We start from the raw sequence: 13162 nt of genomic DNA, 5'->3' as shown, positions 1-13162 counted from the left end.
CCAAAATACAATGAAGTACTGGCTACATAAGCATAGATCCTTTTAGTTTAAAGGGATTACAAGTCTCAAGAGCTTAGAACTGGTTTGGAACAGACATGCAGCAGCCTTACAGGCTCCAGAATGGACATTCCTCAGCTTGGGAAGGGGCACATACCTAGTCCAATGGACATATCAGTCCTCCACAAGTCACCCCTTCTGAATGCAAATTATGCACTCTTTGCAAATCGAGAGGAACCTGCCAGTTAAGATGGCAGACAAACATGGCAGTGGTGTTCTCTGAAAGCTTACCGCATGTTTAGAAACATTATGACACTAGAGATGGCCACCATCAAACCAGCCTCCAAAAGCATACCTCAGTCTCAGGAAGCCATATTGCCTGTGCATTCTCCACACTTGTAGACCCAGTTCTCCAAGAGGCTAATCCCAAACAGTTGCTCTAGGCTGGGATGGCTTTTCAACCTGGCTCCTGACACACCCAAACCTTCTGAGAGCCAAGACTCCCTCTGCAAGGAGGCTTGCTAACTGACAACAGCCAAGTTCCGCTCCCAAGTTCCAACCTGATAGCTTTTTTTGACACGATAATGAGACTCGTAGATAAGGGAGAAGCAGTGGATGTGGTATACCTAGACTTTAGTAAAGCATTTGATACGGTCTCGCATAATATTCTTATCGACAAACTAGGCAAGTCCAACTTAAATGGGGCTGCAATAAGGTGGGTGCATAACTGGCTGGCTAATCGTACCCAGAGAGTAGTAGTTAATGGTGCTCAATCCTGCTGGAAAACCATAACAAGTGGGGTTCCGCAGGGGTCTGTTTTGGGACCAGTTCTGTTCAATATCTTCATTAATGATTTGGATATTGGCATAGAAAGTACGCTTATTAAGTTTGCAGATGATACCAAGCTGGGAGGGGTTGCAACTACCTTGGAGGATAGGGTCATAATTCAGAATGATCTAGATAAATTGGAGAAATGGTCTGAAGTAAACAGGATGAAGTTTAATAAAGATCAATGTAAGGTGCTGCACTTAGGAAGGAATAATCTGTTTCACACATACGATTTGGGAAAAGACTGTCTAGGAAGGAGTACAGCAGAAAGGGATCTAGTGGTTCTAGTAGATCACAAGTTAAATATGAGTCAACAGTGTGATGCTGTTGCAAAAAAAGCAAACATGATTCTGGGATGCATTAGCAGGTGTGTTGTGAACAAGACACGAGAAATCATTCTTCCGCTCTACTCTGCGCTGGTTAGGCCTCAGCTGGAATATTGTGTCCAGTTCTGGGCACCCCAATTCAAGAAAGATGTGGAGAAATTACAGAAGGTCCAGAGAAGAGCAACTAGAATGATAAAAGGTCTGGAGAACATGACTTATGAAGAAAGGCTGAAAGAATTGGGCTTGTTTAGCTTGGAAAAGAGGATTGAGGGGGGACATGATAGCGGTTTTCAGATATCTTAAAGGGTGTCATAACGAGGAGGGAGAAAACGTGTTCTTCTTGGCCTCTGAGGAGAGAACAAGAGGCAATGGACTAAAGCTGCAGCAAGGGAAGTTTAGGTTGGACATTAGGAAAAAGTTCCTAACCGTCAGGGTGGTCAAGTACTGGAATAAGTTGCCAAGGGAGGTTGTGGAATCTCCCTCGCTGGAGATATTTAAGAACAGATTAGATAGATGTCTATCAGGGATGGTGTAGATAGTGGTCGATCCTGCCGTCGGGGCAGGGAACTGGACTCAATGGCCTCTCAAGGCCCTTTCCGGTCCTAGTGTTCTATGATTCTATGTGTTCTGACTAGAGATAAGCATGCAACCAGCTGTTTTAAGTAAACCTTTGTGGACTCTCACTAACTTGTTATGGACCCTGCTTGTCTGCTTCTGTTGCTCACCTGCTGTGCAGTCACTGACTCACAAGTTTTAGTCAGTCACAATTATTTTGATAACTGTCCCGGATTTACGGTTGAAAACAGGCTTACCAGGCACAAAGCTCTACACAGTTCTTTTGCAGGAGTTAACATCCTTGGATTCTGAGAACACAAAATTGGGACTAAAACACTGATCTGAAGTGATACCTGTAGCAAATGCAGATGCATACATGACAGAGCAGAAGACCACACATACAACAAGGCACCCACAGCTCTACCTTAGGCCAGCTAACATTACAGGAAAGGTCCTGGTAGCTTCAGGATCCAACATCTCACCATGACAATGAGATGTCCCAACACTTTCGCTACAGAAGATCTATAAAAACCATTCACCCTGCCCAGTGGATTCACCTAATATGATTTTATGGCACACTTTCCATATCCAAGAAATCCTCATGTGCCTACCAGACTAAATTAGATCTGCTGACAGTGAAACCAACATATACGTGAGCAATCAGGGTAATCATTAAGTACTCATCAAGAGGCCATAATCATCTGGGCCATGAAAGCCCATGATATTAAAATGAATGCCACAAAAGGAAGTCTCTGCCAGGGCTGGGAATGGATCAGAACCCAGGTATCCTGATTCACTAAGGCCTGGAGGTTAAAAACCAACAGAAGCACAGATTTGGGAGACCTTTTTCTCCCAGAGGTTAAATGCATGGCCTTCAGCAAAATAGTAGCTGTGCCTCGGTTTGCCTGTCAGTAAAATGGGACTAATACGTGTCCCATAGGGATGCTGCGATGTTCCAGTTCGTGTTTGTAAAGCACAGTAAGATCTTCCATCCTTGAATGCAGCTATGCAAATACCCGATTTAATTTTTCCACTGAAGTTCAGGCCTTCTAAAGTCCACGTCTGCAAACAGGGTGGATCACAGAATCAAAGAATACTAGGATTCAAAGGGACCTTGAGAGGCCATCAAGTCCAGCCCCTGCCCTCATGGCAGGACCAAGTACTGTCTTAAACCATCCCGGCAGACATCTATCTAACCTCTTCTTAAATATCTCCAGCGATGGAGATTCTACAAACTTCCTTGGCAATTTATTTCACTGTTTGACCACCCTGTGGGCTGGGGGTCATGTACACCTAGAAATATCTTGCCCGTGACCTTAAAAAAAAATCTTTTGCTGTAAAAGTATAAACGTCTGATTGGCCCTTAGCAAGTTCTGGCAGAGCTGGAGAAGAGAGAAAGACATGGAATGATGAACAAAAAAAAGACTGAATAAAGGCTGCCTTGCATTTCAGCTACTTGGCATTAAAACTGCATCCTATCGGGGGAGGGAGGGGTGCATTTTACGGGCCTCAACTACAATTTCACATTACTCATCAGAATGCCAAAAAGATGAGATATCTTAAAAAAAAGAAGGGGCAGCAGAACCCTGTAACCCAACAATCTCTCTGCCCATTTAGCATTCCATGTGTGTCTGAGCTCTATTAGTTTTCACATGCGGCTAACAGAAATAAAGATGGGTGGGATTTAAGGTGTCCACTGCAAATCTCAGCCTTAATGATCACCAGTTTCACAAGCCGTACCTACCACAGGTGTGAAGCCAAAAAACAGCTGGAAGGGTCTGCAGCAAAGGCTAAAAAGCAGCACATGAATTCTTTCCTTAGCACTGGAAATCTGAAGTTTCATCAGAGTTCATGACTCCCAGAACCAGGGAGTATGAATCGCCCCTCACTAAATACAAAGCATTCCCCAACCTTCCCTGAAACAAACATCACAAAACAGAGCAAAGGTCCAGAATAGGAGGGGGAGGAGAAAATGCCCTTTAACCTTTCAGGCCAGTAAGTTCCAGCCCCCTTATGTAAAAAAAAGTTACTCAAACCCGAGTTGTGGGATCACGGCTAAAGGACATTTCAGAATTGCTGAAATCAAGGGAACAGAGCTCTTGCTGTGATGTTAGGACTTTGTTGCAATAAAGCCAATAGTAACACACAGCTACATGCCAAGACAGAAGAGTTGCCCAACACTTGGGACATCAGCGTGTGCTGGATTACCAAGTGCTGGCTACTCGGCACAACAGTGACTAACTTTCTTGAGTCTAATAAAAAGCTATCTAAATAAAACCGTGCCAATGGCAAAGCACTTTCCTCATTTGTCTCTCATCTCTCTGGTGGCGACTAGTTTCAAGGGCTTATCCCCAAACATTTGTGGGACGCATCACCATGGACAGTCAGGAAGGGATGAAAGGGAGTATAATTACAGTGTATGTTCATCCTAACTCTTCCCCCACCCTAGAAAGTTGAGGCAAGTTAACCTCAATGGTGCTTACCTACACATTATTTTATTCCCTTTCCAGCAAGGACTCAGTTAACGTGCAGCTTGCTACAAAAAACCCAGAACTATCTTTTGGAAAGCTATACTTAGCCTTCCAGATCAGCTAGAAAAGAGCACATGCCACACAGTGAGCTGGAAACCACATTAGATAAGAAATTTGAAGCAAAAAAAATAAAAACCACTGCAGGCTACACACAAGCACAGGCTTTCCAGCAAAAGCATGCTTCTACCAGTGCAAGTAATCGCGTAAGAGCTAGTGTAGACAGAGCTCTGCCATTTTTGGCACCACCAGAAAAACTATGTTGAAGCGAGGCTGTAAAATAATTCCTTTTCTCCAAGCAAAAATACTCTGGAAATACAGCACATCAAGCTTTTATTACAGAAACTTGAAGAAAATAAAAACCAAACAAGTAAAAAAACCAATTCCACGTATTTCCAGAAGTGACGTATAACTTTTTTCCTGAAGATTTTTTTCCTTTTTTCTGTATACACCCTATTATTGTAGGCTTGCCTATGTGAAAGATGCTACTAGCTTTATTTAGCCAAAAAGGTGCACCTACAGTAGTAGTAGGCATCCTTCAGTCTGCATAGACTATGGATCGCGCCCTTTAAAGTTTCAATTGAGGACTTCATTTACAGCGTCTATTGTGACCATGAAGACCCAACGAGAGTGACAGTCCTTGTTGCATCTCTTGCAGATGTAGTGGGTGTCTGGCAAGTCCTTATTGTGCTTTCTGTCCGCTCGCTTCTCCTCTGCTAGCTGTCTGATCTTCATCTCGCCCTTCTGAAGGCCCTTGTGTAACCCCTGCCTCCATCTGCTGTGGTCGTCCGCTAGTTCTTCCCAGTTGTCCAGCTCGATGTCTACCTCTCTGAGGTCTCTCTTGCAGACATCTTTGTAGCGCAACTGGGGGCGTCCGGGAGGTCTTTTGCCAGAGGCTAGCTCACCATACAGGATGTCTTGTGGAATCCTTCCATCATTCATCCTGTGGACGTGACCAAGCCAGCGGAGTCGACGCTGCCTGAAGAGGGTGTGCATGGTTGGGATTCCAGCTTGCTCGAGGACGGCGGTGTTGGTCACTCTGTCCTTCCATGATATTCCAAGGATGCGCCTGAGGCGGCGCAAGTGGAAGAGGTTCAGCCTCTTCTCCTGGTGGGCATACAGGGTCCAAGTCTCGCTGCCATAAAGGAGGGTGCTGAGGATGCAGGCTCTGTAGACTTGCATTTTGGTGTGAGTGTACAGCTTGTTGTTATTCCACACTCTCTTGCTGAGTCTGGACAGAGTTGTGGCTGCTTTTCCGATCCTCCTATTTAGCTCAGTGTCCAACGACAGGGTGTCAGTGATGGTGGACCCCAGGTAAACGAACTCGTGGATGACCTCTAACGTATAGTTGTCAATGCTGATTGATGGGGATTCAGCAACATCCTGCACCTACAGTAAGCTTTGTTCAAAAGGGGCTACAATTTCTAGATCTGGTTACAAACCATAATAAAGGAGAAAAAGAAAAGGAGCCATCACCAGTCATGGCAGAATTCCTGTAAGTTATGAAGTCATCCAAATATAAAAGTCTTCCTGTATTTGCCAAACATCACCATTCTGCTAACTTTCTGGAACCAGATTAAGTACTTCTCAAGGCCTCTTAATATCTGAATGTACATCTTGTCAAATTTCTAGCTGAGGAGAGTTTGAGCATACAATAAAATAGAGTCAGAGAACTCAACTTCTTCTGTGCTCTCTCCAACCCTTTCATGCTTTCTGATCCAAACCAAACGGCTGATCTAGGAAAGAGGGGGAAGACCCTTAACTAGAAGTCCAAAGAGATTTAATCAGTCAGCCACGGAACTCACTCTTGTTGCATGGCACAGGCCCTGAAAAGCCATCTCAGTAGGAGTGGCAGTCGTTCGCCTTCAGAGATCACGCTATTAATCCTGCCTTACAGTATCCTGCCATAGGCCCCATTCACATACCTTTCAAAGTCAAAGTCACTGCACACTACGGGACAACTACCAACTCTGTGTGGAAACTGCCCAGAACTGGAATTGTAGCTGTACTGCAAGTCAGGATTTAAATACCAGCCAAACAGAACTGTGTGCAGCTTACACATCTGCTCTCAACATGGCCTAACCAATGCTGTGGGTCCTTCACTTTCCTAAGAACTAGTCTGAACATGGATCCTGAGCACAGGTCTCTGCCTAAGGAGCATTTAGTGCCTCTAAATCTCTTCTGTCCTGTGGTGTGTGCACAAATGAGTTAATGCATTTTATTACTATTTAAGGGCCTCAGTCTGCAAATGCAATTCACGTGTAGGGCACCTCATAACCTCTGCAGAGCTCAACCGAGATCTACAGGGCTCATCCATGCTGTCTAGATGGTAGGAATTAGGTCTAGATACTTTATACTCAGAGAACTCAAGAGTGGCTTTGAAAGCAATTCCACAGTAAGTTCTTAATCATTCTGGGTTTCTTAAAAAATAACTTTAAACTGCCTCAAATATTTGAATAGTACCAGAGAAGTAGCAGTGTTAGTCTGTATTCTAACAAAACAGCAGTCATGTAGCAATTTAGAGACCTAACAATGTAAGTGTTGACATGATCGAAGAAGTGGCTCTGTCCCATGAACTAGGCTCATCACCTAATTAACTATTTTGTTAGGTCTTTAAAGTGCTACGTGACTGCTCATTTGTTTTGCTGAAATATCTGAGTTTCTGTATACTGTGCACAAAATACACGTGCAAAAGAAAAAAAAAAAATCAATAGCCTTGGAACAGCATTAGTTCAAAGCATACACAGTAACACTTGACCTAACCAGCGTGCATCTGACATGGGCATACAAGCTTTGTAACTTTCAGCAAGCATAAGAAACCCTCCACCACCACTAAAGAACTTTTCTAGGTGTGACTGAACCCTATAAATGCTAGGACATATTGAATATATTTCCATTGGGGGAATTTATGACAGTTATGTTTATTTAATAAACACTTTCTCCTGTTAGTTAGTGGACAGCAGAAGACAATGCCCCAAAGGCAAAGAAGCGGAGTAATATTGACAAGGCCTGCATTGTGTGAATTACAGGCAGGGCTGCCAAGCTCCAAAAAATACACTACTAGTCAATTTCCACCATTTAACACCTAAAAGGAAATACTCTGCACGGAATAGACTTGAGGTTGCTACAATACTATTGCCCTTCAATGACTAAATCTTCTCATAAATAAATTGTGGGCCTCCCCTTCCCCTCTCCAGAAAAAAAGCTTAGTAGTATGGCTATTCAAGTGCTTAAAGATCTTAAAAAGTAATTTCTGTTTTCTCCAGAGACAAAGATAAATGTCTCTTCCCCCTCAACAGGATCAATATGAAAACATGCTGCCCTTTAAAACTTGAAATATTCATGCATAAAAAAGAGAAGGCAAGTAAAAGACATTTACTGCAGAATTTGGGTATATACTTCACCCATTCTGACCACAAGTATGCAGGTCTATAGCTTCACAGTTTACGATAAATACTGTAATTCACAAAGGACTAGCTAGCGAATATGCACAGAAATTAATACATCAAGTGTTTTCTGTTCTGTTGACATCACATGATTGTACTGCACTTGGAAAACACTACAAGCACTAAAGCTTTGGCTTATCTCTCAAGAATGCCTATTATATAACACAGTCCAACGAGAAAGTTTATGATTAGCCACTGCTGCACGATGGTGTGATGAGATCTATTTTAGATCATACAACAAGATGTAAACGCGAGTGGCAAATATTCAGAATTTTGCTTAGACAAGTCATTCTTTTGCCATTCCATGGTTTCATGAACTACAGCACATCTTGCCTTCATGGAGATTTTTTGCTGAGAGTTTTTTCCTATAGGCTTTTCCACACTTAAAAAAAAAAAACGTATTCCAAGCAGATACTGCAGAGCTGTCCATCTTCCACAGATCGATAACTATGATGATTCATCATGTTAGATGGAACCAACTTTTGCAAAATGCTGGTGTGCGCGCGCACACGCGCGCACACACACACACACACGAAAACAGATGTCATAACTGGGAATGATAATTTAAAATTCATAAGGGAAGGCTGAAAAAAGTAAAATCCCTCAGAAATAAGATATCCATTTAAAATGCTCAGAATTTGCTCCTGGTATGGGTTCCCTTCAAGCTAAAGGTTTATATTTGCCCCCGGAAGGAGATCATAGCTATTAAAACTTGCAAGAAAATATAAAATGTTCAGTATTTCCCATCTTGGCATAAAAAGAATGGGGGAGGAAGAATGTACAATTTAAAAGACAGCTGTTAATGAACTACAACTGAACGCCCCCCCCAGTAACTTTTGGGGGTTGAGGGACTGAAGTTACACCATAGAAGCAATATTGCAGCATGCACAATCACTAGAAAGCAACTCTGAATTTCCTTCGGGCCAGGGATTTAATCGAGGGGGGGGGGCGTTGTTTGTTCTGAAATCGTCTTCTCAGTTCCAATCCTCCACAATGGTTCCATGCTGGGAAGAAAGGGTTACCGGCTCGAGCTTATTTCCAGCTACGGAACGGCACAGAAACGAAAGGCTGAGGCCTACATGTCACTGTGCCAGCGAAGCAAGGGAGACAGGAGTCAAGAGCCCAGGAGCATGACGCCACAGAGGAATACGCACACGTGGGGAGGAGGAATACCTTTCCTACGCGGGCAGGGACGCTGGGGGAACGGAGAACACGTGGGGTGAAGCGGGATGCCCCCAAAAGGAGTCCGCGTGCTCCGATCAGCGGTGCTCCAGCTCAGACGCACACTAGCGGCAGGGCAGGGCAGGGCGTGGGGGATGGGCAGATCCCCTCGCCGCCGCGCCCTGCGCAGCTCGGCTAGCCCCTGGGGAGGCTGTGCAGCTTCTGCCTGGGACCCCACCCGCCGGGCGAGGGGGCGCTCAGCGCCGCGAAAAGGGATCCGAGGCGAGGGCCCAGCGGCGAACTGCGGCGGGGGCGGGGGCAATCACATGCTCGCAGCAGAAGAAACCACGTTGTCTTTACTGCAGTGGAATGCCGGGAAGGGGAGGACGCGCCGGGCGCAGCCTGCCCCGCACAACCAGCTCGGCCCGCGGCCGCGGAACGTTCGCCCGCGGCCTAGAACGTTGCAGCAGCAGCGGCGTGGAACCAGCGGCGTGAAAGCGGCGCCCGCCGCTGCTCCTCCTCCTCCCCCTCCGCCCCGAAGCCGCATGGCCGAGCCGCTCCGGCTGGGCTGGGCGCAGCTCCCCCTCCCCCGCTCGGCGCACACATGCTCTGCGCCCTCATGGCTCCCACGGGCTGCAAGCCTCCCCCTGCCCCAGTGCCGGGACCGCTCCAGAAACCACCCAGCCGCCTGCTCCAGCCGACCTCCGCCTTCCCCCGCGGAGGGGCGCCGGGCTCGGATTAAGGCTCCGCGTGCGATCAGACCAGACCCCCTCCCCATGGCCGAGGCCACATGACACACACAGTTCTCCCCACGCCGGGTTACATTCAGCGAGTCCCCCGATTCTGAGCAGCCGGGCAAACTTTGCACTCGGATGCAGGCAGCGAGCGGGGCTGCGGGTAGGGGGTGTCTGTTTCGTCTGATCCATGCCCCATGCGCTCATTAAACATTTACAATGCGGTCACAGGGCACAGCTGAATGGGGGGAGGGGAGGAAAGTGATCTAATCCGAACCCGCGCAACACCCGCGCGGACGACGGACCCTCTCTGAGCATTTTCCCGTGTGCGGGAGGGGGGAAAAGGCCTTTCATAAAAAGTCAGCTCCAGGTGCCCTGCTCGGGCGGGGGTGACACCGAGGCCTTGCCAGGTTTCCTCCGGCGGCTGCCAGCCCCACATGCGCGTCTGCCCCTCGCACCCCACCCTCGCTTACTACCCGTCTCTACTGAGCTGTTACGGGGGTTGATCGGGACAGGACCCCGCTGCAGGGGGGAGATCCAACAACCAGGGGGCCAGCTGGGGAGGGGGGATAACAAAAAACCCAGAGTCACTGTATTGCGGAGGTCTCCCGCTCCCGCTCCCGCCCCCTCCCCCGGGGCAGGGCGGACCGCCACCGGCATCCCCGGACCCACCTGGGGGGGACTGTCCGTTGACTGTGACCACGGCCACCGGGACGTTCTTAGTCCAAGGGTTCACCTTGGGCGGGGGGGCCTCGATGAATTCCTTGCGCCCGGCCCCTCCTCCCTGCTCGCCGCCTTCCTCGCCGCTCCCCCCCGCCTCGCCCAGCAGCCGGTTCTCGCCCCCTCCTCGTTGCTGGAGCAGGTTCTCCTTCTCCTGGTTGTTGCTCTCCTCCTTCTGCTGCTTGATACTGGGGGGCCTGGCTGCCGCGCTCCGCCGCGGCTGCTCCCCCGCCACGCCGCCTCCCTTGCCGCAGCTGTCCGGGGCGCCCCCACTGCCCTCCTCGGCCGTGGCCTTCTCCCCCTGGGGCATGAGGGGCTCGCCCTTCTCCCGGCCCGCTTCCTGCGGTTTCTTGATGAGCAGCCCGTGCTCCTCGGCGGGCAGCAGGGGGTTGCCGGGCAGGAGAGCCTCCACCTCGGTAGCCATCTGCGCCCCCGGCCGGCCGCCGCGCTCCCCCCGCCGGGCGGGGCCCCGCTCAGCCGCACGCAGCCCGGAGCAAGGGGGGGGGGGCTCCCTACACCGGCTCCCCCTCCCGCGCCTCCCCTCCAGCTGCAGCAATATGGAGAAGCACGGAGACCACGCGACTGGCACGGGAGCGCGCACCCCCCCTTCGCCGCCGCGCGCGCGCGCGCGCGCACACACACACCTCCCAGGGCCAGCTCCGCCTCGGGAGCGCGCGCGCCGTAAAGGAAGAGGGAGCGACGGAACAGCCGGGGACGGCGGCGCGCACGCGCCTGATGCAATGCGCGGCGGCTGGAGGAGCTCCTTAAAGGGCCAGCGCCAGCGGGAGGGGGAGGAGCCGCGAGGGGGTGTGGCGTGGCACCGCTCAGCTGGGCTGCTGGACTGGGCGTTTGGTCCCTTGGCCGCCCGCAGCGCGACGCCTGCACGCAGTTGGCCGGCTCCCTTCTGTGTATGCCCCTGGCTGTGCCCCCAGCTCCGCTGGCCGGTCTCCGCTGGGGTCCCCTGCGGGGCAAGGCCGAAGGGCTGGGCAGGCCTAGGCAGCACTTGGCATAGATTGTCAGCCCCCCGCCTCCCTCTTTGGCAGGGGTCCCTGCCTCTTAGGTGGTGGTGAGAATCATCAGCTGATCGTCCTGCTCTCCCTCCCCTGGTGGACAGTTCAGGCGGCTGTACCCTGTTGCTGCTCTTAGTGATTGTCACCCCGAGTCTCCCAAGCAAACTTTGGGTCTTGCATCTGACCAAGTGGGATTTACCCCCCCAAAGCTTATGCCTAAGTAAATGCATCAGGGTAGGTGTACACAGCATGGTTATTTAGAAATAACTATGCTGCCTTCACTACAACACAACTGCTATTTCCAAATAATTTTGAAATAACAGTTGGCCTGTTTTGAAATTGGTAAACCCCATTGCATGAGGAATAGCGCCTGTTTTAAAATTGCTTTTTTGAAATAAACAGCAAGAAGTCCTGGGGCACCTTATGGACTAACGTATATTTCAGATGCCTATGAAAGTATGCCTAAATATCTGTTAGTCTATGAGCGCCACAGGACTTCTTGTTGTTTTTTGAAGATACAGACTAACTCAGCTACCTCTCTGATATTTTGAAATAGGTGCTATTAAGATAAGGAATAGTACCTATTTCGAAGTAAGCTGCAGTCCGCCCAGTGGCTTTATTTTGAAATAGGCTCCGTGTGTGTAGATGTCGTAATCTGAAATAGCTGAGTGCTGTTTTGAAATGCACTTTCTGTGTAGCAGCATTCTTTCAAAATAAACTCTTTTGGAATAGCTTATTTGGGAATGAGGCTGCTGTGCAGACATACCCTTAGTCTGTAAGATGTCACAGGACTACCCATTGTTTCTGTAGTATTTCGTGCAGTTCACAGAGGTGGGGAAAAAAGTGGGACTTGAAAAAAAAAACATACATAAGAAATAGCATGTTACAGAGTGTGGTTTTATTTTCATTGCCACATCTGATAAGCCCTGTCTAATTCCACAGTGATTATTTGTGAAGGTACCCTGTACTCACATCACAACAAGCACCATGCAATCCCTTATATATGACCAGAGGCACTGAGACCTCATCTGGGGCAAGTAAGGTCTCTGCTCTACAGCCTCAGCTGAGAGCCAGCTGGCCTTTAAGTCATGTAGTAGAGTGCAGGGCTTTAGACCCTTTGCTCACAGGTTCTATCCCTGCTGCCAGCAACCCAGGTCTGTCAGTGTTACATCTATACCTATGGGGAGACATCTCATCAAGATGGAAGGAACCTCAGGAGGTAATGGAATCCAGTCCCCTGCCCTCTCAGGAGGGCCAAGTACCAACCCCCACCCCTGGGCTATTTGCCACAGGATCCCTAAATGGCCCCTTCAAGGATTGAACCCACATGCCTGGGTTTAGCAAGCCAAGGCTCAAACCACTGAGCTAGAGGAGAGGGTATTTAAATTGATGTAGGCACTGCACTCACAGAGTCACGAAGCCCTTAGGACTATTAAACACAGGACAAGTTTACAGAAAGAATTTAACTTCAAGAGAGTGTGCATGGAAAAGTGGGAAGAGTTGGGGTCCTCGGAGGCAGGGGTTCTCAAACTTCATTGCACTGACAATAAAAATTACTACAGGACTCCAAAAGGGGGAACTGAAGTCTGAGCCTGCCTGAGCCCTACATGCCATGTAGGGAGGCAGGCCCAAGGACTTCCACCAGAGGCAGGGGTTCTGTAACCTGAACCTGTCTCCCAGAACTGAAGCCATCAAGTTTTGGCCCTGGAGAGTGCGGGTCAGGCTTTGGCCCCAGGTCCAAACAAGTCTAACTTCAGCCCTAGTGACTCCATTAAAACGTGGTCACAACCCACGTTGGGATCCCAAGTCACAGTTGGAAACAAACTCCTCTAAGGTACACTAGTTGGCAATTGCCAG

At 48.9% G+C, this 13162-nt stretch overlaps 1 protein-coding gene across 3 annotated transcripts in view; it reads right to left on the bottom strand.

The window, feature by feature from the left end:
* LARP1 (La ribonucleoprotein 1, translational regulator) overlaps positions 1-10834 on the bottom strand; it is a 79421-nt gene extending 68587 nt beyond the window's left edge. For 2 of the 3 annotated variants that reach the window (XM_075009760.1, XM_075009761.1), the window contains exon 1: positions 10248-10834. In XM_075009760.1, coding sequence (XP_074865861.1) covers positions 10248-10719 — 472 coding nt within the window. In that variant the 5' untranslated portion in view covers positions 10720-10834. Of the gene's footprint in view, positions 1-8853; positions 9123-10247 lie in introns of those variants that run through there. The other variant, XM_075009765.1, reaches the window with a different exon arrangement.
* Between the last annotated feature and the right edge of the window lie 2328 nt (positions 10835-13162).

Source organism: Carettochelys insculpta, chromosome 15 (genome assembly GCF_033958435.1).
Source record: "Carettochelys insculpta isolate YL-2023 chromosome 15, ASM3395843v1, whole genome shotgun sequence".
NCBI classification, from domain to species: Eukaryota; Metazoa; Chordata; order Testudines; family Carettochelyidae; genus Carettochelys; species Carettochelys insculpta.
Note: the sequence above shows the minus strand (reverse complement) of the source record. Positions and strands in the feature narration are given on the sequence as shown.